The sequence below is a fragment of the Alligator sinensis genome, unplaced genomic scaffold (assembly GCF_000455745.1).
Source record: "Alligator sinensis unplaced genomic scaffold, ASM45574v1 scaffold752_1, whole genome shotgun sequence".
NCBI classification, from domain to species: Eukaryota; Metazoa; Chordata; order Crocodylia; family Alligatoridae; genus Alligator; species Alligator sinensis.
Window position 1 is genome coordinate 2,470,284 of NW_005842000.1, and position 23,625 is coordinate 2,493,908.

General features: G+C 45.3%; 1 protein-coding gene across 4 annotated transcripts; it reads right to left on the minus strand.

Annotated features, from left to right (window-relative positions):
* Nucleotides 1-5,990: 5,990 nt before the first annotated feature.
* Nucleotides 5,991-23,561, minus strand: TPD52L2 (tumor protein D52 like 2). Of its 4 annotated transcripts, XM_006021661.1 has the most exons (7): nucleotides 23,418-23,561; nucleotides 20,957-21,105; nucleotides 19,767-19,826; nucleotides 18,167-18,226; nucleotides 14,429-14,530; nucleotides 8,103-8,151; nucleotides 5,991-7,800 (listed from the first exon to the last, which is right to left on the minus strand). In XM_006021661.1, exons 1-7 carry the CDS (start codon nucleotides 23,520-23,522, stop codon nucleotides 7,705-7,707), a joined length of 621 nt encoding a protein of 206 aa, XP_006021723.1. In that variant the 5' UTR covers nucleotides 23,523-23,561; the 3' UTR covers nucleotides 5,991-7,704. The 4 variants fall into 4 exon arrangements, with proteins under 4 accessions (XP_006021723.1, XP_006021724.1, XP_014374498.1 ...); XM_006021662.1 differs by lacking the exon at nucleotides 19,767-19,826; XM_014519012.1 differs by lacking the exon at nucleotides 18,167-18,226.
* Between the last annotated feature and the right edge of the window lie 64 nt (nucleotides 23,562-23,625).

Sequence of the window (23,625 nt, forward strand, 5' to 3'; positions counted from 1 at the left end):
CAGGGTAAAGGCAAACAGGAGAGCAGCAGGTAAAGCTGTGAGCTGCCTACTTGGACCAGGCTTTTTTTTTCCTTTACTATTTCATATAACAGAACTAGTGCTGGTCATCCCAAAACCACTCCAGCAACTAGAGACGTTCATATCTGATGAGAGTCAGGCCCGTGCTCCACCAGAGCTGTGATACTTGCTGTTGAAATGTTACTGAAGCTGAGAGATGGGATTTTTTTTGTATTTTCCTTCAAATCCCCTCCCACCACTCACAGCATTGAAGGTTCGTTGTTGGTTAAGCATCTTGCTTTTTGGCATTGTGGCACGTAGTGCATAAAAGTGAGTGCAGCTCATTTTAAAACAGGCTAGTCGGGCACCTTTATGAACCTCCTTTTTCCCAAATGCTGTTGGTTTTAATCACAATTATTCCAGTGCGATGTATATTTCATCTTCTCTTATTAGGAAGTGGTATTTTTCCCAGGAAAAACTGGCGCCGGCAGCCTAAAAGTACATCAGCCTCGCCAACAGACAAGAACCCACAGTTATATGGAAAACAATCTTTACAAGGCTCTGAGTCTGCGTGTTTTCCCCAATTTCTTAAGTGTCCTAGATTGTTTGTTCTCCTTGTGCACTCACATAGGTACGTGCAAACTTTGACCTCCCTTTAAGCATATGCATTTGGTAACAGGAGTCCTCCCTCCTTTGAGAAGGCAGTCTTCCTCACTCCTCCAGGATTTCATTAAGCCCCGACAGAGCTGGATTTCTACGCAGGGCCTCAGAAAGCCCCGCAGAGCCGTGTCTCTGTCCTAGTTCTCACAATCCAGGCGTTACACAGCGCCACACACCTTCCCCCTCAAACCATTTGTCCTTTATCATCTTTGGGTTTTCTGGCATCTCTGCCTTTTATGCATTAGCTCAGCCTCCTGCCCATCACATTTCTAACATGCTTTTCCCATCTGACACCACTGACTCACCGTGTTAAGAAATAAATGGTGGCGAAAAGCATTTACTAATGGCATTATTAGTGTTAATCATCTTATACGGCAGCCCGGCAATTCATTTAGTACATGAGCAGGCATCCCCCACTCCGCTGTTGGCTGAAGCATCTCCAAGCACAGCACAGATATTCTGTCATCTTCAAGTGCTCCCGGTGAGTGGTACGTACACACACACACACACGCACACTCTTCCAGGGATGACTGAACACAAACACACACACACACACACACGCTTAGGCAATGACTACATATGTCTTTGCTCCTAACTGGAAGGAACTTCATGCTCAATAGGATTTAGTGAGATGTATATACCAGCAACACTCAGAGACTCTAATGCACCAGTAGAAACATATCCCGAAAAAATAATGTGAAAGTAGTGCCTTTCTCCAAATTGGTTACACTTTAGAAGAGGAAATTTCACCTCATCATTGAGGAGTTGATAACCTGAATCATGACGGACGGACGACCTTTGTCATTTTACTTAACCTATTGTGAATATCGTTGCCAATACATACATACATAACCAATCCCTTTTCCATAAAAATATCTGCCTTGGCGTGGACCCGTGGTAGCAAATTCCACAGGTTAACTGGATACTGTGTGCATGAAAAAGCACTTCCCTTGATCGGTTTGGAACGTGTCGCTCTTGTATTTCAACACTCGTTCTTTTGTTCTTGCGTTATAGGCTGAGGCAAACAGGAGTAGTTAACTAGCTGACACTGCAACCGTTGGTATTCTGTGTGCAGAACAGTCATATCTCCCTTAATTCTTCTATCCAAGCCCCAGAGTCTAAGGAGGCTTTGTTGCTTACTCTTTGGCTTAATAGAAATTTCCCTTTGATGTTTCAAGGTCATTATCAGTGCCTGTGCCTGGACCTTTTGCATATTTTCTCTCTATTTTTTATGAGATGAAGTAATCAAAAGGGAACATAACATTGAGTGTAAGGGGATAGGACACATTATCTCGGTGGTTTTCAACCTGTACTCTGCAGACCCCTGGGGGCCTGCAGACTACGTCTAAGAGGTCTGCGAAAGAGGACTATGATCAATCAAAAGTGTGTGAATACCCACGTGCAATTCAAAGGGGTCCACATCTTGACTTGAACTTTCCAAGGGCGCCTGCACCTCCATTCGAAATTTTGTTGGGGTCTGCAAATGCAAAAGAGGTTGAAAACCCCTGCATTATCTCACTCCCAGTGATCGCAGATAATTTTACACTTAGAGATTCCAAAAAAGAGAAAGCTCAAAGAAAAGACCACTTACGTGCATTTGTCTATATTTTACTTAACTGGGACCTTCCAATGCATTTTTTTTTCTTTTTTTTTGCATTTTTGGAAACTACAAATAATCCCGGTGTTGCACTGACTGATGTATGTTGGCTGTCTCATAGAGAACTGAGAATAAGTTATGAAGCAGCCCACGTGAAACCGTATCGCTCCGACAGGAACCACGAAGAGAAGCAATCCTCCCTCTGCTGCACAGGGAGGATTTGTAGCACTGGGGGGGGTGGGATCTTCATTGCAGTATTTTCAGTCTTCAGTTGCAAACCAGCTGAAGTGAGCAGTCTAGTCTCGCTCCTCTTGGTTATTTCTCTACTCCAACTCAGTCCAGGACCCAGACTCTGGTTGTCTAGGAAGTCCCAGCTTTCTCTCCAATCTTACCCGAATCTCCGATGCCTCGGTGTGCAACTGCCTGCCTGCCCCCGTACAGGAAGAGAGATCTAAGACATTCTCTATCCAGCTACTCAGATCTTCCCCATTTTTCCAGCTCCACGAGATACAGTCCTGTGGCAAGAGTGACACAGCGCACTGATACCACTGCATTAATACCCAGGTAGCAGGTGTAACAGAGGCACTTCATTTTAGCAAACTGGCTCTCATTGCTTTTCTCCATGCACAGCACCTGCCTTATGCAATCAAAGCGATGCGATGGAAAATGATAGTAACTGAGGGTGTAATGAGAGAATAGACGCACTCTCAGTGGTGAAAGGCAGCCCTCGAGGCTGGCTCGCTGCTGTACAGCCTAAAGCATCACTATGGAAAGAAATTCTCACGTCAGCTGAAATGTACCTAATCCAGTCGCATCACCCCAGTCATTTTTGGCAAGCCTAACCGGTAACACAGACGTACCAGCCTGGAAAACACAGAGCCTTTGAATGAAGCATTTATAACTCAGAGCAATAAGGATAATCTGGTTCCACCAAAGAAACAGGAGGGAGGAGATTCAGGTTCAGATCTAGAGTCTGCTGGTCTGCAGCCTGTGCATGACAGACATGGACCTGCTCTGTATCAATTTATGCTGATCTGATTATTGGGATGTTCAGGGGTTAATTGAAGCAGGATAACAGAAACAAATCACTGGAGAGAAGAGGTTACTGAGAAGCAGCTGAAGGGCACCCGCTGCCTCCAAACAGCCCTCAGCTCTGGCAATTGAATCTTTGAAGATTTACCGCCAGGCTTACTTATGCAAATGGCTCTGATGAGCAGGGCTGAAGCCCAGGACGGCACTGGAAGACATGAATGCTTGGATTAAAAAGGATGGTCAGCCCATGGGAGCCAGCCAGCACAAAACACAGGGGCCGGGGGGAGAGTATGAAGGTAAGAACGGAGGCAAGAGAGAGATGCACCTGGACTGCTCGGAAATCCAGCTTGGTTTTAAGCAGGTCACTGTACGCACCACCGGTCTGAGGCTCCTAAGGGGAAGACATATTTTTGTCGACTCAAACCTGCCGAGTAAGTACGATTAGCAGGTAGGGCCCTGCAGCCCTAGTGCTAGTCTAACCAGAACTATGGACTTCCACCAAAGGAGGGACAAAGGCCTGATGCCTGGGGCTGCACTCAGACCGGAGGGGGGCAGGGGCGAGGGGGTGGCCTTGAGCAAAATGCTTCTTGCCCAGACCTGTTCCCCTTTTGCCAGCTGCAGGCAAGACAGTACCCTAACAAAGCAAGGAGACCCAGTGCATAGACAGCACTTTTACGAGGTGCTCTGGGAGAGCACAAGCCTCTCTTCTCTCCTCCCTGCTCTTCCGTGAGAGCCGCTAGCAGCTATGGCTACCTCTGGGGACACGGAGCCTTTGCTTTGAAACCTGCCGCCTCCTACTCTCTGCTGACAGCCCAACCTCAGCTTAAAACATCTGTCTTTAATCCTTAAATTAACAGCTGTGGAAAAGACAAGTGCTCTTTTTTCCTCACTCAGCCTGAAAGGTTATGTGAGGGGAATGGCAAGTCCTGCCTCACCTTGAGCAAGAGGGGAAGCTGGGGGGGGAAAAAAAAAAAGTATTGGTAGTTCATTATTAGCTGGTCACTGGGAGAAGTTTTCAGCTCTCATACACTGAAGAGAGCAGTTACCCTCCTGCAGTGGGACGCAAGAAGAGCTTACCAGGAGTCTGCAGTCCTTGCCACTGGGATGCTTTCTAGTCCATGATCCAGTAAGCAGAGAAACACAGGGTTGGCCCTCAAGGCCCCAGGCATGCTAGAAAAAAATCATACCAAAATGAAACAGGGAACAGCTCTCCTAGGCACCAAGGAAGATGGCAGTGGACAGAGGATCAAAACTGAAGCACCTGCCTTCCCTCCTCTCCTCCCTCGGGGCAAGTTACACCCCCCTGACAGAGAGCAGAGGGCTCTAGCTTTTTATAACGCTCCGACAGCAGCTGGATGCTGCATTTCCATCTCACCAAAGACGGCAGCATTTGCACAGCTAACAAGTCACTGCCATGTACATCCATGATCTTTGCTCACGACTCACGCAGACAGCCATGTGAGCTGTATGCATGCAATAGTGAGACGTGGCCTCCTGGGCAGACCTTGGACAGGAAAAATAACCCCAGGATGCGTTATCTACAGAAGTCCCTAGTTCAGCCAGATGGCTAAGCACTGGAGACAGAAAATATTCTTAGGGAAGGTCACAGCCCTGCGCTGTTTGTTAATGGTTGCCAGCTCTACATTCAGGACAGCACAGCCTTGGGAGAAAGCCTATCCCAAGCCACAGGCTCAGCGCTTTCCCTCTCCCAGCACTGCCGCAAGTCAGTAGCAGCTGCCAAGGCCAGTTCTAAGCCGATCTCCATGAGCGCCGTGTTGTAAATTTAAGCCAGGACAACCACTGCTTTTTCCATGTTAGAGTTTCTCAAGCTTGAACTATAACTCTCAAGAGTTGCTGCTGCAGCTGCTCAAACTCTGGACCAGACTCAAAAGCAGGGAGAGGAGCTATTGCAAGCTTAATGCCAAGTTCAATAAAAATCTTTAGCACCTATTTCTAATGGAGTTGCATTGCATTTCTTCAGGAAAGGATTGCCAGCAGTGCGCCGATGAGAAACGGCACAGCAGCAAGTATCTAGGATAACAACTGAGATTCCCTGCGCAGTGATGGAGGCATAGCATTAAAGCCTCAGTTACGTACAAGTTTGTTCCGATTTCAAACCTACTGTCTTAAATATACAAGGGCTCTCGGTTTAACGAAGATGAAGTAGAGCATAAGAGACCCACATTCCTGTCCTTACGGATGTTCCCATAGGCAAGGGAAGAAATATTAGGAGTAATTTAAGACAGCATCCAAAGGCATGAGTGTGACATCACCCTTCTCCAGATCTACCCTTGGGATCACTCTGGCATTCACTTCTGGCTCTAACATCCGTCCTTTTTGTCCCAGCCCCTTCCTTTTCAGCAGCCAGCTCCCGTCATTGCAAGGAATTGGCAAACGCCTTTCTGCCAATAAGTCCCATGTAATGAATTCACAGCAATTCACATTGTGGGTGGGCTGATGCTGACACGGCTGTTAAATGGGAAGTGCCAGACCAGCAATATCCCTTAACACACCAGCTGAAACGCATACAGCCTATCCAAAGATTTCCAGTGCCAACGTGAGACGTAACGCAGAAGGCCTTGGCTCAGGAGCATCTTTCCCCAAGCGTCCAACTCAGTACACATTTCCTGATGGGTCTGTAACCTCTGCACCTGAATATTCGATTTTTGACCTAAAAAAGAAACACAAGGCAGGACAGAACGACTTTTTTTTTCCCCAAAGGAATGCTTTATTGACAAATTTCCCTAATATTCACATGTAAAGAGAAACAGTTCAATACCTAAACTCCAGCAGTCCCCATTTTAAGCGATACTGCTCCCCCATTCAGAGGCAAGATTCAGCCACAAAACAATAAACCCCGGTAAATGACACTCTACACTCCGCCTAGTTCCTAGTACGTCTGCCTTCTAACAGGTCATAGCACTCCCACAACACCTGCAAAATGGGGGACCAGGGGTGGGTATTGAGATTATTAAATCAGCAGATAAGTGTCAAAACTTGCTTCTCTAAAGGGTTGAGTAAGGTTTAGTTCCACTAGAGTAACAAGCCATCGCGACTACTCTGATATGTACGTAAGCAAACCTAAAGACCTGAGTAAGACCCACTTCGCCTCTAAGGCACAGAATTGCTCACTCTAGGTATGTCTGACATGGAGGCACCTCTTCCCTGGGTTCAAATCAGGCCACTGTAAGGTAACCTTGAATTCTACAGCTCCTGAGCAGCTGTGCTGGACATCACAAGAGCATCATATCCAGACACTTTGGGAAGAGGTCAGTCTCCAGTATTCTCTCCAGTTCCTGTAAACAACGATTCTAGGTGGGGATATTAGCCAAGAGAATGTGCGATCACATTGAGGATGTTCCAAACTGCGTAGCCTGTACAGAGGTGAGGCGGAGAAGGGATTCTCCAGTACGGTGCCCGTATTGCTACAGACACCTTTGCCCTTTCCTAATCCACACTGCTAGCAGCCTTCTTTTCCAGGAACACAGGCTTATATCAAGGACAGAGAAGCAAGTTTTACACACTGAAGCAACAGAGTGCACCATTTCAAATGAACACAATAACTGGCACATAGGCATGCTGCTACTACTGTATGATGCAAAACTCCAGTGCTCAAAACCCAACTTGATAACCCTCACAGTTCTCTCTATATAAAAAGATTATAAACAAGTAAAGCATAAGGTGATGTAAGGCTTGCATTTCAGCTTCAGAGTCCAGGGGAATATATCCCTAATATGATGCTAAAGCTTTCTTTTTTTTCTGGTCAGCTTTCATTTTTGAAGTCCATTGCTTTTAAAAATAAAGATTTTAGTTTTGTTAAAGCTAGAGCATTAGTGTAACGAGGCAGCTGCTAAACCAAGTTTCCTGTTTGGGAGCCCAGAGAAAATAACTGTTTACCTCATTCATGTCTCCGGCACCATTTCTGGGATAGCAGGAGGGAGCAGTGATGGGAGAAGCGAGGGGGATGACCCAACTACTGCCATAAATGATTTTGAACAGCCAGAAATGGAAGATTTAGGTCTCCTGTGCAATTAGCTTCTTCCATAACTGCTCGTCACGTGGGCCGAAAGCTTCCCCAGCTCGAAGACCACATCTCTGAGTGGGGACCACAGGCAACTTATGCCAAAAGAATGCTTCTGAACTACACTGAGGAAACTCCATTTTAAGTGCTCTCCCAGGAGGACAGCACAGTGATGCACTTCATCTACAAACTTTAGTGTAAAATAGTTGTGTACAAAACTTTGTGTTCTCTTTATTTGACTTGAACCCAGCAGCAATGTCTGTGTGTTGATGTATGGATCTCTCTCTTCAGAGTGGGGCTCATCCCCTCCCCTTATCTGCATGTTGTTACTGTGATGAAAAATTAGGGGGGTTCACTCTCGCAGTTGTGCACAGCCGTGCAAAGCCATGCGATGGGTTTAGAAAGGAGCGTTGTCCTGTGGTGGCTTATCTCCAACGCCTGTTGGGGAGTGGAGGCCGTCAGTGCTGTTCTCTCTGCTGCCCACCACTCTGGACTGAAAAGGAAAGAGAAGCTATTTAAGACGACGAAGTGGACACTGGATCAGCTACTATTTCTCAAAGGAGCATAAAATACAGCCACTTGTTACCCACCCCACCTATCTACTGTGACTTGTGTCGAATCTCAGAGACTATAAGCTCTTAATACCAGGGACCTTACTGTGTGAACTGTGATTTACCCACCAGAGTTCTCTGCAAACACTGGTGCCCCTTTAAACACTTCAAGTGCAAGAGCCATTTCACACAAACTCCTGCCAGGGATCTGCTTAGTGTGCACACTTAGGAAGAAGATCATTACCTTTATGGTCCCAACTCTATCTTCAAATGACTTGAAGGTTGCAGAATTCCTTGAAGAAAAAAAAGGCAATATAAGGTCACACAAGCTGTTGGAACAGGCTGTTCTTGGCCTGGACAGGCTAGGGGCTAATACGTTGTAACTGGAGTTGTATTTGACTGGCCAAGAAGCCTTCACAAGGACACATCCTACTAAATGCTCACACAGCTCAGGTTGGAGAAACGGCACTATAGGCACATGCAGTGCGTACAAGTTCTGGAAAGCAGATTATTTACACCGCACATTTTCCCAATTCGAACAAAAGGTCACTCAACCTAAGAAAAGCCTGCAAGGCAGCCCAAGTTCAGTACGGATCAGTGGGCTACAGATTAGATGGCAGCGAAGCCAGCCCTTCACTCACAAGTTCATAAGATGTTGTTATTTAAAAGGAACCCGAGCTTAGTCTGCAGGGACAGATCAACACAGACTTGAAATGAGTCCTACAGCTCCGCACATCACAGGCTGTTCAAGTGAGAGAGAAAGGGCTGTTTCTACTGAAGGACTGCAGAGGGCTATAATCACCCCAGTGATATCATCAGAAGCCCATCCCGACCACTGGCGAGGAGCAGTCATTTGTGTGGCTTTAGAAGCAAACCTCAGTTATACACTGACAAACAGATGGGAGCAAATAATTTTGGTCAACTGTCTAACAAATTTAGCCTCCCAGCTTCAAGGTCATGAGCAATTCAGTAGGAGTATTCTGCACTGGCGAGTCAAGAGTGAGTCATGCGGGGCTGTTTTGTCAATGGACTAGTGTGCAATTATCAAGCGAGAAAAATGCTCCTAGGCATATCGACATTAAGGATTCACTTTGAATATCTGCACCCACGAAACCAACTTGCCTGCTTGAGTCTGCAAGAGAGAAACAAGAGGATGTCACAGAGCCCGTTGGAACAAGTATAAAGGAAACCAGACCTGCACCCAGTCCAGCACTGGCCAGTGTTTCGCCATGCAGGGTCAATAGCATTCTACCATTCTGGGATGAACCCATTACTTTGCAAACCAGGGATAGGTGGAAGGTCAGAGCTCAGGCCATCTGCCGCATGCATACCTGTGCTGCAATTGGAGGAAGAGCATCCTAATTCTCTTCAGAGACATTTGAAAACAGCAATTTTGTGTGGCTATAGTTCTCATCTTAATCTCACCTACTGAGGCCATAAGAGACCCATTCATAAGCTTACAGATTTATGCAACAGAGATTCAAGTCCTGAACTAAGGGAGCTGTCTGAGGCCTTGACTCACATCCAAGATAAGAGTTTAGCAGAAATGAAGCAGTTACATGAAGTGGCAGCTGCATTTAAAGTCCCCAAAGGAGAGGGAACTAACTGCACATCTTCCACCTATCCCACTTCTGAAATCCAGGACTACATTACCTCATAGCAGGCATACTTATCGAATGGCGAATGGAGTAACTGCTACTCGGAAGCATGGAGAGCAAAGGAGGAAAGGGTTAGCAGTCAGTTCAACCTGGACATAACGCAAGACATGCATGCATGTGCTGCTGGTTTCCAAATGCTTACTGCCCTCAATATTAAAAGCTGAGGCAGTCAAAACCCCCTCCTGCCATCCCTTTCACACACTGCAGCTCAGGCTGGTTCTTTAAAATCACAAGATACTTACCCCAACTACCTAATAAAGAACATGCAAGTCACAGAACACTGTTTAGGAGCTTTCCCCGCAACTAAACTATGGCAAATTGGCTCTTTCTACTGCCATGAGCAAAGCCTTCCTCAAAAGGACCTGTAACACTGCACCAAGACTTCAGGACTGAAGCATTTGGCCCCACCATCAAGGACTGGATTTTGGAGAGCTGGTGTACAGGCACCACAAACTAAAAGCTAAGAAGATCTACAACTGGCTTTATTCCACCAAATTACACCAGTAGACAGAATGTATTTAAGATTAAAAGGTTTGTCAGGTTAGGTTGCTAAACAAACAAGATAATCCCCAAAACCAGCAGGCTACGTGGAAGGATCTAATAAGCACCCCGTGGGCACTGTGTAGATGCATGCAGCTGACAGCTTTCAAACGAAGAACTGCTATAAATGGTTTCTGCTCCTAGCTACAGTAGGAATAAAGAAATGGAGGGGGCTCATAGTGCTACTGCAAGTGCTGAAGTTAAACCTGCACAATGAACCACAACTGTGTCATAAAGCCAGTTCAGGGACACATGTTGCAACCAAATTCCCTAGCTCATCTGTTTTTGCAGTACGGGTGCACTCTGCGTGGTCAGCTTCCCTTTTCAGCTATGCAGCACCCCTTAAATGAGCAGCACTAATGGTTCTCCTTCTGCAACCTTGATTAGTGTCTTACCTAAACGAATGCGAGAAGGGATGAGCCCTGAAAGAACCCATCGGCAGCGGAAGGAGAGAAAAGGGAGAGGTTAGTTTGGCACAGCTGTCCAGCTGAATGCCTCGCCATAGCTGCCCTCCACTCTTGCGAAGCCTGAGAGCAACAGTCTGGCTCTACGCAACTTTGTCAAGAGAAAGCAAGCAGTTCACACGAATGCATTTTTCACACTACATGCTCACAATGAAAGCTGTGGTAGGGAGTACTGCAAGGGTTAACACTAGCAGCATTAACACTTAGATTATATCCATGATACTGAGCAGACTGCAATTCTAGCAACAGGAAACCTAGTCCCTGACAGTGTTTATAAACCCCTTTTACCATGTTAGAGATCTCTTCCCATCCCAGAGCAGAGTCCTCTGAGCTCTCATTCGAATAGAGCATTGCTGGCCGTGCAATGGTCTTATTTGAAGTCCAGAGATATTCTGCAGCCATAGCCAAAGAGTGCAAGAAATCCTGACTTAAAATGTAATACCAAACTGCCTCCCACACATCCCTGGCTGGCAAGACAGACTACCCCCTACTCAAACACCACCATTTCTAGCCTCCTCTCTGCCAGCTTTTGCAAAACAGTTACAGGCTGCTGACCCCAGGTGACAACATGGAGACAGCGTAATAGTTTACTGAGAGGTACCAGCAAGGCTATTCTACAGGGAGAGGTAGTCTTTTATTCCCTTTAGATACAGCTGCCAGAGTTTCATCTGTGCACAAGGCAGGTAGTCTTGCCACGTAGTTTAAACCCAGCTTACCAGGTGGTAGGGGGCCTTGATTACACCAAAACCCCCAAAATCAAGTCAGTCATCAATCAGTCATCCAACCCAGCACACACACACACAGGCAGACACACGGTCTTTATTAAGTTTGCAAAAGCTAACCTGCTTCTCGTTCCTGGAGGAAGCAGGGAAGCATGCACCAATTCAAGCACCATGCTCATTACCACAAGCACGGTTCAACCTGGTCAGCACCGGAGACCGAACTTTTAGAGAGCTGCCAAATAGCTGCTGCAGCTCTTTACTCATAAAGAGTTTCCTGAATTTCGATAACCTGGAGCTGCCCTGCTGCTAGTTCAAGTGAACATTTAAAAACGAATGTGCTTGCAGTATTAGCTACAACAGCACTGTTTCCTTCACACAGTGCAATGGAACAAAGAATAGAAAATACAGGTTCTTAAAGTTGCCCTCACAGGTGAGGACAAGAACACGCTCAAGACTGGGTTTACTAGAGTCACACAAGGCAGTAAAATGCTGTAATGTAAGAACAGACAAGTGTGTGCATGAGATGTGTCAACTGAAAGCAGAGATAACAGAGCAAGTTCGAATGGTTAAGACTTGCAAAAACCCTCCTCCGATGAATTAAGCCAGCCATCCTGAGGAATAAATTCAGAGATAAGGAGATGCGCCAGCACAACACGTTAGCCCTCTAATACAAGTGGCACAGGGCAGCTCTACAGTTCACCACATTCAGCAGTCGTAGGATTTCATGGCAATCCAGGCAGTGCACAGGAACCACCTGTTCTCCTGGGGTATTTTTCTAACACATATCCTGATGTCAGAGGGTTTCAAATTCAAAAAAAAAAAACCACCCAAAAAAACCCCTCCTTTGATCACAGGGACTGGGACCAAGTCCTCTATATGTCTGAAGTGTCTCTCCCCAAACAGAGAAACACTTTCCAGTGCTTCAGCCATCACAGGCAGATGAGACAGGGAAATCCCATCTGTTATCTCAACACTTCCAGCAGACTAGAAAATAGAGGATTGGATCCTAAGTCTGAAGTGTGAGTGACAGAGAGAGAGAAAGCCCTACGACAACTTAAGTAATTACAGTTAGAGGCTAGGGCTACAATTTATGAAGGGTAAAGAACATATCCTTTTGGAGGAAAAGGAAAAAAAAAAGTCTCACTACAGAAACATCCTTATTTCACTCCATGTAATCTCTGATCAAATCACACTTAGCAGCAGCTTCCAGGTCAGCATGGAGGGACAGTTTCTGAGCAAACCAATTCATTCTGTTTTCAAGTCTTAGGATAATATTGCTCTGAATACAGCCGAGGAGGCCAGGCAGAGCCATTTGTTCACCCAGACAACAAAAGAATTTCTCATTTTCTTAAGACTTCAAGGAAAGGCACAAAATTTACTTCCAATGACGTTTTCCTTCATAGGGCGTACACATGTCAAAACCTGACAACTTATCTAGTAATGCCGTTGGTACAGTTGGCAGAAGCTGCCCAGCCCCACTTCATTGTCATTGAAGATAACTGTAAAACACTACAATTAAATATTTTTATATTGACCCAGGACAATCAGAAATACAAAGCATCTCCAATGCTGAACCACTACTACTAAAGGACCCTTTTTTGATTAAATTTGTATTATACGCTTTGTATATCAAATGTGACCATCTGCACATTGATCGAGGAATCTTTCTTTAGTATTTTTTATTTTACCTCTTTTGAACAATGCTGCAAGTGCAAAGTTCATTTGTATTGTTTAGGCACTTTTTGGTTTAATTGCTGTTTATTCCCATGTAGACTCCGATGTGGAAGGTCTTGGAAAGGCAGAATTCACCTCTCTCTTGCTACACCTGCCATGTTTGGTTGCATAATTTAGCAACATTAGAGAGATTCCCATTTACTTTGAGATTACTACTTGGCAAAAGCCTCTACAACCTGCTTGTTTAAGGTGTTAGAAGACTAATGTAAATAGCAGGAAACACAAAGTTGGGGAGTTTCCAGGGTAAGGACGGAGAGATGGGACAACACAATACCTGGATATTAGAAGTTAGAGTGAAATTGTCCCCTGCCAAATTCAAAGAAACTCAAGATATGCACTAATACTGCCCTGCCAAGAACACAGTGTGCAACTGAAGGTAAGTTTAGACCAGCCAGTATTATGTGATCAGAGACTATCCAGTGCTTACCACCCAGGTATGCTCAGCCACAGGGGAAGGGGGAAATCTCTAGGAAAAGCAAATACCCAAATGAATACTGGCATGCTGGCCACAGCCTTGTCAACAACATAAATATATAAAAAGTCATTGAATAAAGTTAAGCAGCTGGTATATGCCGAGAGAGATCTGGGACTTAGCAAAGCTTTAAGGAAAAATTATGTTTTACATCCATTTTTCTGTATGGTTCCTCTAACAGCTGAAGGCCTTTGAACAGCTCTTTTTCCATGTCATGTTTCATTCTTACCAGAAGGCTCTGGCAGAAAATGGAGCAACTGAACATCTGGAGATGCAGGTCCATTTTCACACAAAAGCATTAGAAGAGCCAAAATCCTCTGAATTCACACTCCTGGGTACACACAACTCAGTGATCAGGATGTCCCTGCATGCAAGTCCAGGGCAGAGACAATCCACTTCCCTTACCACCACCCCTGTAAACATGCATGGTAGGCAGCCGTATCTAATAAGGGGTGCTACTCTTCCCTTTAAAGAATCAATGTACCCCGCTTTCGATGCATGATGTACTATGGCCAGTTTTCCCTATCAGAGCTTTCTACATCTGTTAGAGAAAAAACAGTTGGATTCATTTTAACTCTCAACACTGAAACAACCAAAACGGCATCATCATACAAGTAGATGAATGAAAATCTGGCCCACCCCTTAAACCTTTCCTGAAAACAGACTGGGTGAGCTGCAAATAAAAATGCTGTACTTCCTCCCTCTGAAGGGAAACCCAAACTATTCTGATAGTGTGGAGCAAGATAAAAAGACCAGGGACTGAAAATGCTCTGGAACGCTCGGCCCAGGGGGAGTTTAGATAAGCACACAAGACACAGTAGGTTACATGGAATAGCCATCATATGCAATAAGTGACAAAACCCATCTTTAAAAAAAAAAAAATTATATAACTGGAAAGGCCCAGCTGTTAAGTCTCAGATATTCAGGTCTCCCACACCGCAAAATTCTAAACCCCAAACACTAGGAAGTGGAGATCTTACCTCATGTCACCAAATTTCCTGCTTATAGCAGAACCCACATTAGAAAGGGCAGCTGAAGTCTTCTGTCCTGCCTGAGACAAGGTTTCCTGAGTCTTCTTATAACTAAGCAAAAAGGGAGGGGGGAGGAAGACATAAAAAGTTAATCTTAAGGGTTAAAATCTCAAGCAGGAAAGCGAGAAACATCCCAGCATTTTGGAAAGGCTGCCCACATTGAGGACAAGAGACTAGGTTAGTAAGCTGCATTTACAGGGCTGAAAGCTCCCCTTCTACTGTCTCACAGACTTGTGGCTTTGAACCGTAGCAAGACAATGCAAGTTGATTTAATATTTCTTTACATTTGCTTCAGATTCTTTACCACAGTTGCTATATTAGTGTGCATCCATTTCTAATTTCTCCATGTGGGGTTTAGGTTACTTTGAGTACCATACTTCGTTCCACAACTCTTTTGCTCCTTTTATGAAGGGTTGCTCCTCCTTTCAGCACTAAGGAAGCTGTTCCAAATATAAGCTTTCAGCCTTAAAGGTTAGAAATGCACTTGTTGCAGTATTAGGAACTGAAGAGACTGGCCATATCAACCTCTGACTGCAGACAAGAACTGCAAAAATTAGCATCCCCTCTGCAACTGCAGTTTAGCATCTATATGTAAAGAAGTTCCCATCAGTTACCTTTAACCACATCTAAGCAAGTCTGACAGCTTTACCTCTGTTTGATTACAGATTCATTTAAGAAGTTCAGAGGACTGGAGAAAGAGACACCTAACCTTTCTTTTTCCACCCCCCTCAACCCAAGCTCTGGAACCAAACATGCCAAGACATCTCCACAACTGTATCCTTTACAAGTTGTTCTTGGGCTAGCAGTTAACATCTGGTTCTATGGCCTCCTCCTATATCATTTATACTAGGATATTTAAGTAAAGGCCATGCAGAAATCACTCCCTCATCTCTCTGAATTGCAGAGGTGAGAAGCAGCATATTAAAAACTGTCTTTGTTCTTTGTATCACCCTCCCCTGCTGGAAGTGGGGAAGAGAGCACAGTTGCGCTTCAAAATCCAGTTGATAGCATATGGGTCTTTCAGGATCATATGCTCCTCCACAATCCGATTTATTTTAAGAGAAAAGCAGGTGCCAGATATGCTATCATCTGCAATACATCGCTACAGCAAACAACTCGCCTTCACCTGCCAACCTGGGACTGAATTCCACGTGTTCCATCCCTCCTAAACTGCATTTCTCCGCTGAACAGGCTATTCCTGTTCTGTAACATTACCTAACGTATAGTAACCAATTCAGTCTCTCCTTGCACCAACCTCAGTCAGTCAAAAAAGCCCCTATACAACATGACTCAAGAGACCTAAACTGTATTGATCTTATTTTGCATGGGTTTTGGTTGTAGCCATGTCAGTCTAAGGACATGGGTTTTGGTTGTAGCTGTGTCGGTCTAAGGTAAGGTTCTTTGAGTAGATGTGATATCTTTTATTAGACCAACGGAGTAGTTGGAAAAATGTTCTTTGTAAGCTTTTGGGCACAAGCGCCCTTCTTCAGGGATAGGGAGTCTCTGCTGTTCTGAGATCTCCTTATGCCTGAAGGGTGCTTGTGCCCAAAACCGTGCAAAGAACATTTTTCCAACGCTCAGTTGAGCTAAAAAAAGATATCACATCTACCCAAAGAACCTTACCTACCCTGATCTTAGTTTACAGCTTTTATGCAATACCTGAATGCACACATTTCATGTATAAAACCTGAGCTGACCCTAAATTTAAAAAAAAGATAATAATAATGCGGTACCTTTTTGCTATAACGCATGGTTCCAGACCGCAAACTAAGCTCTCTATGAAGGACAAGTAACTAGAGGGATACGTGACAATGCAAAAAAGCACTAGCAGTGTCACAGGAGTGTTACTAGTTCAGTCGAGAAACTTGTCAGTTGTGCAGCACTGCAGCTCACGAAATGGGGCAACAGAAGATGATTTTGCATAAATATCCCCAAAAGCCTGCCAGGAATGACGTAGTCTTGGAATTCCTGGATCTGACTGTTGGCATTTATTTAATCCTGGATCAAAGTACTGTAGAAGTTTGCACTGGTTTTCCAGAATGCCTTGTGTATCATACTTTTTAGCCTCCTCTTTCCCCCTCCCCACCCCCAACTTTATTTTATTTTGGGTCTTGCTGGTTAGCATTAAGTGCCAAACCCAGCAGGAAGGCTAGCACGCCTTAGCTCCTCAAGATATAAACAACTCTTGAATCGTTCCTCTTGTGCCCTGACAGCTCTACAGAGGCAGACTTCCTGCTGCATTTTTCCTGGCACCTATCATGGACTGAAAGGAAGTAGACTGGATCAGAAGCTTTTTATTCCAAGTTCCATTTCTCATAGAAAAATATTACCAGAAGTAAGTTACTCAGCTGACCTGTGTACTAACTAGCATATAAAGAACGTCACTTGGTATCTACCAGGGAAAGCAGCAGAGAAGATTTATCCTCTTTAAAAGGGAAGCAGACTATTCCTCCTAGAAAGAAGAACCACACATCTTCCCATCCTTCTCCTGACAATGAACCATATTTACACTGCCACACACCCACTGCCACTTACTATAATTAGACTTAACAAAAGAGATCAAATTCCATGCCAAGTTGTACAACAGGCAACTTAGAAGCGACCCATGACCTAACCCTGTCATTATCTAAATGCCACTAAGATGCAAGGGAGACACTCCCCATCTCCCCCAGTTGCTTCACTCCACTCTGCTGTACCTAAAAGTTCCATTACTAACTTAAATCCCATTAAAAAGTGTAGTGAGCAGGGCTAAGGTTACATTTTTACTATATGCCAATTAGTGTCCTCTAAAATGCACAGCAAATTCAGACAACTTAATGGGGAACAGCATAATTTAAATTGCAATGCCACTCTAAACCACTCCAAAACAGTAACCAAGTATGAAATCCTATAGTCAAGCTAGCGTGCACGTGGGTAATATTGTATTATCTGTCCTGCTACAACCGTGATGCAAGCTAAGCCGAGTTAAACTTAAGAAGGCAGCTATTTATTAAGACCATGTGGGAGTTGAGTGTAACCATTTATTTCTGCAGGCACACTTTCAAATCTGTCATGCCATGCTAACACAAGCTAGTGTATGAAAGCACAGCTAGCAAGCTCTTCATTATTTTGCATATTTTTACTTGAGCTTCATACAAGACAACTAACTAAAGAACCACTTAAGAGCAACAGGGGGACTATAATAACAATAAAGCTCAGCCTTTTAAATACCAGTTGGCACTACCAAAATGGTACATTTTGGTAACAGAAGCCCCAGTTACTCAGAGTGCACCAGTCACATGGAAAACAGCGGCACCTGCTTCTCCACAAAGCAATGCAATTATCCCTTGATCCTTCCCATCATCAGGAATAAAATAGTTTCATTTATCTATTCAAGCCATGGCCTCAGCTGAAACTGTAAAACCCGGTGCCAGCTGAGTACAGTGCATAGGGTCCATTTTGCTCCAAGGCACTGCATGGGATCACCTAGGTCTACAGACAAATGTCCAAGGGTAATGTCACTTGGATGAGAGTCAATTCAAGATCTAAGACAGGCTGGCTCCCAAAAGATATTTGCAGGGTAATAAGGGTTTCCACAGGTAGCACAATACAGGACTAGTCAAAGCAGAAGAACCATGAGCCTGGGGCAGTGTTAGTGGCAATATGCTTCTTGGAACATTGGCTTACACCGAAGGTTATGACACTCACGCTTCCGATTGGGTTAATTTTTCATTCCAGTCCTCCAATGTGCTGCTGGCCGAGCGATATCTATGAACACAATGGAGGTTAGAAAAGGTGCCAACACTTTTATGACAATGCTTTCTCCTTCCTGACTCTCCACATCATTAATGCCTCTGCATAACACTCTGTTTCTTTGACTGAAAACTATCCCCTCTTGCCACCACCTTTCCAGATAGGGGGTAAGCAGCAGAACAAACATCCTTTATTCAAAAAGATTAAGGACAAGGGGAGAGATTCCAATGACCTAATCTGGAAGTTTAAAGGGATCAGGTGAGTTCAACTGAAACTGCAAGCCCTGTACTTTGCCTCCTGTGAGAGCCGCTTTTTACCATCTTCTCCCTTCTGTGTATGGCAGCTACACAAGTGTGGTTTAGCACTGAGCATAGAAGCCAAATTTCAAATTCAGTTTCAACTCTAAACTGACTTGGCACAACCCTGAACAAGTCATCTGAGCTTTGTCTCCATTTCCTTATCTTCAAGGACCAGCATATATCTACCTCTGGGCGCTGTGAGGATTAGCGCTGGTTGCAATGCTCTAGGAATGTAAACAACTGTAAAAGACCATCTCCTACAAACTTCTGATACTGCCAGTGGCACAAGTCATTTGAAGGAGATGAAACGCAGCAGGTAAACCACGTCCTCCAAAACACACCCCTCGGCTTTGCCTCAGTAGTCACTCCCTACTAAGGCAGAGCCAAACTGCAGCAGGATATGCACTTTCTCCCCATGTTTCCTTTGAACTGAATTAGCACTTCCTTTAGTGAGAGGCAGAGAGAGAGAGAGAGAGAGAGACCGAGTCTGTACCACAAGAATACTTACAAGATGCCCCTAACATCCAAAGAGGAGACTCCATACCATTTATTTAAAACCAAAAACCAATGAAGTTCTAACCTAACTAATCAGGTCCAAGCCATCCATTGCACTGACCTACAGTCTGCTGGACTCGTATTTCTGCTGAATACCACCCAGCAGAAATTCACAGCATGTCAATGTATTTTGGTGTCCAAAAGAATCTGACCAACACAGTCTCACTAACTTTGGAACAGCTTCCAGTAACTGAATTCACCTAGCCCCTGTCCTTTCTAGCCCTGGAGACATCCAAGTCCTTTGTCATCACTTATGGTCAGAAGTCTTAAGCCAGTCACCGAGTCCCAACTGTGTTTGTCAAAATGTTTTACAAGAGAAAAGGGAGGAAGCCAAAGTAACATTAAAGCTGGAAAACAGTGCTTCAGACTTTGCCTGACAAGGGCTAACTGAGAGGCAACTAATGTATAAATGACATGCTTAACCTTCTCATCAAGAGTGGTGCGGTAACTGATTGGAAGTTGTTCAGCTTAAGCAACAGGCTGCCAGGAATGAGAGCAACACCTTTTATTTTTGCCTTCCCTGAAACAGAGGGATGCTTATGGCTGAAAGTCAAGTACACTGTTTACAAGTGAGAGCCTTAAGCAACGTCTCCTTGTGCCTCGTGCCCAGCCCCTCAATGCCTGGAAGAACAAGGAGCAGTACAAGTTGGAGAACAAAGCCAGGAGCAAGAAGGTGATGCTGAGGAGTCAAGGGCACTCACAAGTCAGACCGTGTCACTTTCTCATTCCATTCTCCAAGTGTCTCAGACGTTTTCATATAACTAGAAACAAAAAGTGTTAGTGAACCATTCTCAGATGGGAAGGTTAAAATAAAGATAAGTCGACACTTCAGAGCCTTTAGCTACTGGGGGAAGCAAAGAACAGGGACTGGGGTGGGGGAAGGAAGAGGAGCAAGAAGCAGAGCTGAAGAACATCTTTCCTCAACTGATAGCTCTGTCAATCGTTGCAAAATCCACTTACAGGCAACATAGGCCTGTACAGATGAAACAGCATCCCTTCAGTTCAAACATCCATTCCTTTTGGGCATAGGCTTGTATTCATGAACTCATCCCTACTGCACAGCTTCATGCTTCCAGATAAGAACAGAAATCAGTTTCAACATCAATACCTGGTCAGGGACACAACAAACCTAACTGTGACCTCACCTCTTTTGGGCCATAAATGCCTCACTGTATTGGATCCTTGGGTGTAGTCTGCTAGCATTATGAAATTCTGCCTCAGAAGCTGTTTTTTGCAAGCTACACAACTAATTGGTGACCTAAGCAGGAAGCAGACAGTCCTTGAAGGAATGTTATGGGAAAAAACATGTGCCAGAACCTCAAAGAGACGTCAATGTAAAGAGCAGGCAATTCTGGAGAATATTCTGCAAATTTTGAGACAAGACTATTAATGACCCACCTGAGTTTACAGGAAGGAATGGAATGAATATCCCGTTAAGAATAAAACAGGCAGAGTGTTCAAGGCACTGAGATTTAGAGCTCAACTGTAGTTAGACTCTCCTCCTGCCAACAGGTGGGCCATACTAAGAACTGCACAGACCAGGATACACATTTCAGAAATTATTTTCAGCCTCCGCTAATATAAAGAAATTACTGAACTTCCCAGTAATTACTGAGCCAACATCCTCTATTCATCCCAACCCATAGACAAATAATTGTCTCTACCAGTAAAAGGACTAACTCCAGGACCATTCAAAGAGGAAAAGCCTTGGAGCCATGATATGCTGCAGCCAATTCATCTTCTAGACAGTCATGAGACTGTCAGTTCTGGTACCTTCCCCTTAACAGCATTTTCTGCTGGTGCACGAGTCATCCTGCCCAAAGAGGGTCCCTCCAGGACTCTGAGTGAAGGGAGAGAACTTATTTTCATGCATGTCATGGAAAACACCTACGCAGTGGAGACCTGAACATCATGCCAGCTCTTGGACAAATTTTGCTTCAGCCCATCAAAGGGAGTCAGGCCCAATTTTCTCTTCAGCTCTCCACAGTGTCTCTCTTTGGCAGCCAGGACTTGGCGCAGAGTACCAATCTCCTCTTCCACCTAAAAAAAGAAGACTCGGTCAGGAGGGATGTCTTAATGTGTCAGGAGAAGAGTTTGGCTCCATGGTTAACTATGAAAAGACCCTTACCAATTAACATTTCACAGCTCTTTCAGAATAATCAAGATATTTATACACCAGAGAAAAATGCGAACAAGAACCTCAATTCTATAAAGTTCGACTAATTACATTAAAATTTGAATATCCTGGACAATATAAACTTTGGATGATACTAGTAACTTTCAGATTTAAAATTAGGAAGCTATACAAAGATTTATCAGAAGCCACGAGCAACGGTCACTTATCCTGACAACCCTGCCGAATCCTACTTCCAAGCAAAATGGGGTCTGTTTTGTAATTTTGTCATGTTTTTACTTGAAGGGGAAAAATCCCATTCTCTTAATACTTCTTCTTTTCTTGTTGTGTACTTCTAAGTTTCGATTCTGCTTGAGCTCACAACCATCAAAATGCTTGAAAATCTTAGCTAGCCACAACAGTGCAGATTTGCATTTTTGAAACAATATTTGGACTCCTGAGTCAGAATTAGACGAGGGCTCTAAAGCAAATCCAGAAACTGCAAGTCAACAGCTGCAGCTCTTCCTCTTTCTGTTGTTTCGCATGCAAATAAAAGACTCCAAACTAAACAAAGCTAATGTCAAACGTTTGGCCATTGTTTAACGAGCCCCCAGATCAAGAGAGACTGTCTGTAATGGGTGGGGGGGATTTTAAAAAGGTTTTAAAAAAGCATGCTTTCAAATGCCATTATTCCAAAGGAGTTTCTGTTCCATGCTCCGCATACTTGAAATGCTTTCTCCTCTGAATGGAGAAGTCATGGAGATGTTGGGCTGGAAGGGACCCCCCAAAGGTCATCTAAAACCCCCTGCCTGAGGCAGGATCATCCCCATCCAAACCATCCTGTACAAATCCATCATCTAAACTCACTTGAAACTAGACTTCAACCTGAGCTGAGAGAAAACCCATCTCGTTCCTTGAACCTGAGGTCAGGACACCTCTGGGAAAGTGCTACAATTGAATCCAAAGGGGAAATATAAACACCAGATGCATCCCGCTCTATAAAGCTCACAGGTCATTTATGCTACAGCATAGAGCGAGGCCATCATAGCCTCTTCCAAGCATCCTACTGTTAGCATAATAAGAACATAAGAGAACTGCCATTACGTGGCTCACACTGGAGGTTCATGTTGTCCACACCTGCCCCTTCTGCAAGCAGAGGGAGACCCTGGTCACACCTATGTGGGGCGTGCCAGGCTGCAGACCCTTCCCCACCTCCTCCAGAACCTGCTGCTGAGGCTCCAGCTGCACAACTCCCCGCACCTTTTAGTTTCCACACTCCCCATCCACAACTCTACCAAGTCCTGGGACCTCCTGGTCAACCTCCTCCTGGCCCTAGCCAAGCTGGCCATCGACCTGACCAGTACAAAGGCTCTGGCCAAGAGGACTGCTAGGAACTGCGGGACTGTTGTCCTGTCCCTGGTTTGCTCACGTCTCTGAGCAGTTTCACTGGGCAGTGACCGCTAACTCCTAGACCGCTGCCCTAGAATCACAGACAATGAGAGTTGGAAGGAGAGGAAGTCACACCTAGTGCAAGCCCTGCTCCAAGCAGGACCAGCCCCAACTACATCATCCCAGCCAAAACTTTTTCTACCCGAGTCTTAAAAACCTCCAAGGATGGAGTGTGCTGCTCAGTATCCCTCCTCAACGCACTCGCTCTGAGCCTCTGACATCGCTCCCATCCCTCTTGTGCCTTCCCTTCATCCCATGAAATGAGCTGTTACTTTCTCAGCAGCCTCCCATCGTTAGGATCCTTCTCGGTGGGCGACAGCCTGCCATCCTTCACAGGTAACAAACAAGCCCGTGTCACTCCGCAGCAGGGAGCGGAGGATGAAAGGGGAGCGAGCTGGGTCCGACTGGGGGTTTTCCTCCTCCGCTCCTCTCTCACTTGCAGCCTCCAGCATTTCAGGCACGTCTACATGTGCATTAAAACGCTTTAGTTCATGTGCATTAAATCTAATACCTCCTTTGTGAGATAGAGGCGACATGCATCAGCCTCTCGTAGTGCACGCGAGCTAAAGAGCGCAGTTTTTCAGCGACGCTTAACGCACATTAGTGCACGCAAACTAAAAAGCACTGTTTCACAGTGCGTTTTAACGTGCATTCGAACGCACATGTAGACGCACCCTGACGGCGCCCGCACGCAAGCTTGATTCACTGAAGTCTGGGCCGTGTGGAGGAAAGGGTCGCGGCCCCGGGCCCCCGAAGTGTGCATGGGACCCAGGCGGGCGCCGCGCCGTACCTTGGCCAGCTCGGTGCGCAGCTCCTCCTCCTCGGCTGGCGTCAGCCCCTCGAAAGCGGGCGCGCGGGCTGCCGCAGCGGCGCCCTCCACGGGCACGTCCGTCATGCTGTCGGCCAGCAGACCTTTGTTGGGAGAGTTCAGGTTGATGTCTGTCACGGGCGAGAAGCACGGGGGAAGGAGGGGGCACGAGTGAGCCTCCAGCGGGGGG

Bases quoted from the DNA above. Each gene is read 5' to 3' on its own strand.
- TPD52L2 (XM_006021661.1), bottom strand. From the start codon at position 23,522: ATGACGGACGTGCCCGTGGAGGGCGCCGCTGCGGCAGCCCGCGCGCCC. The intron at 8,152-14,428 runs GTAAGATCTCCA...TTTTTCTTCAAG, and splicing joins AGGAAATTTGGTGACATGAG to GAATTCTGCAACCTTCAAGT. The intron at 7,801-8,102 runs GTAATGATCTTC...TTTCCTTTTCAG, and splicing joins ATAGAGTTGGGACCATAAAG to TCCAGAGTGGTGGGCAGCAG.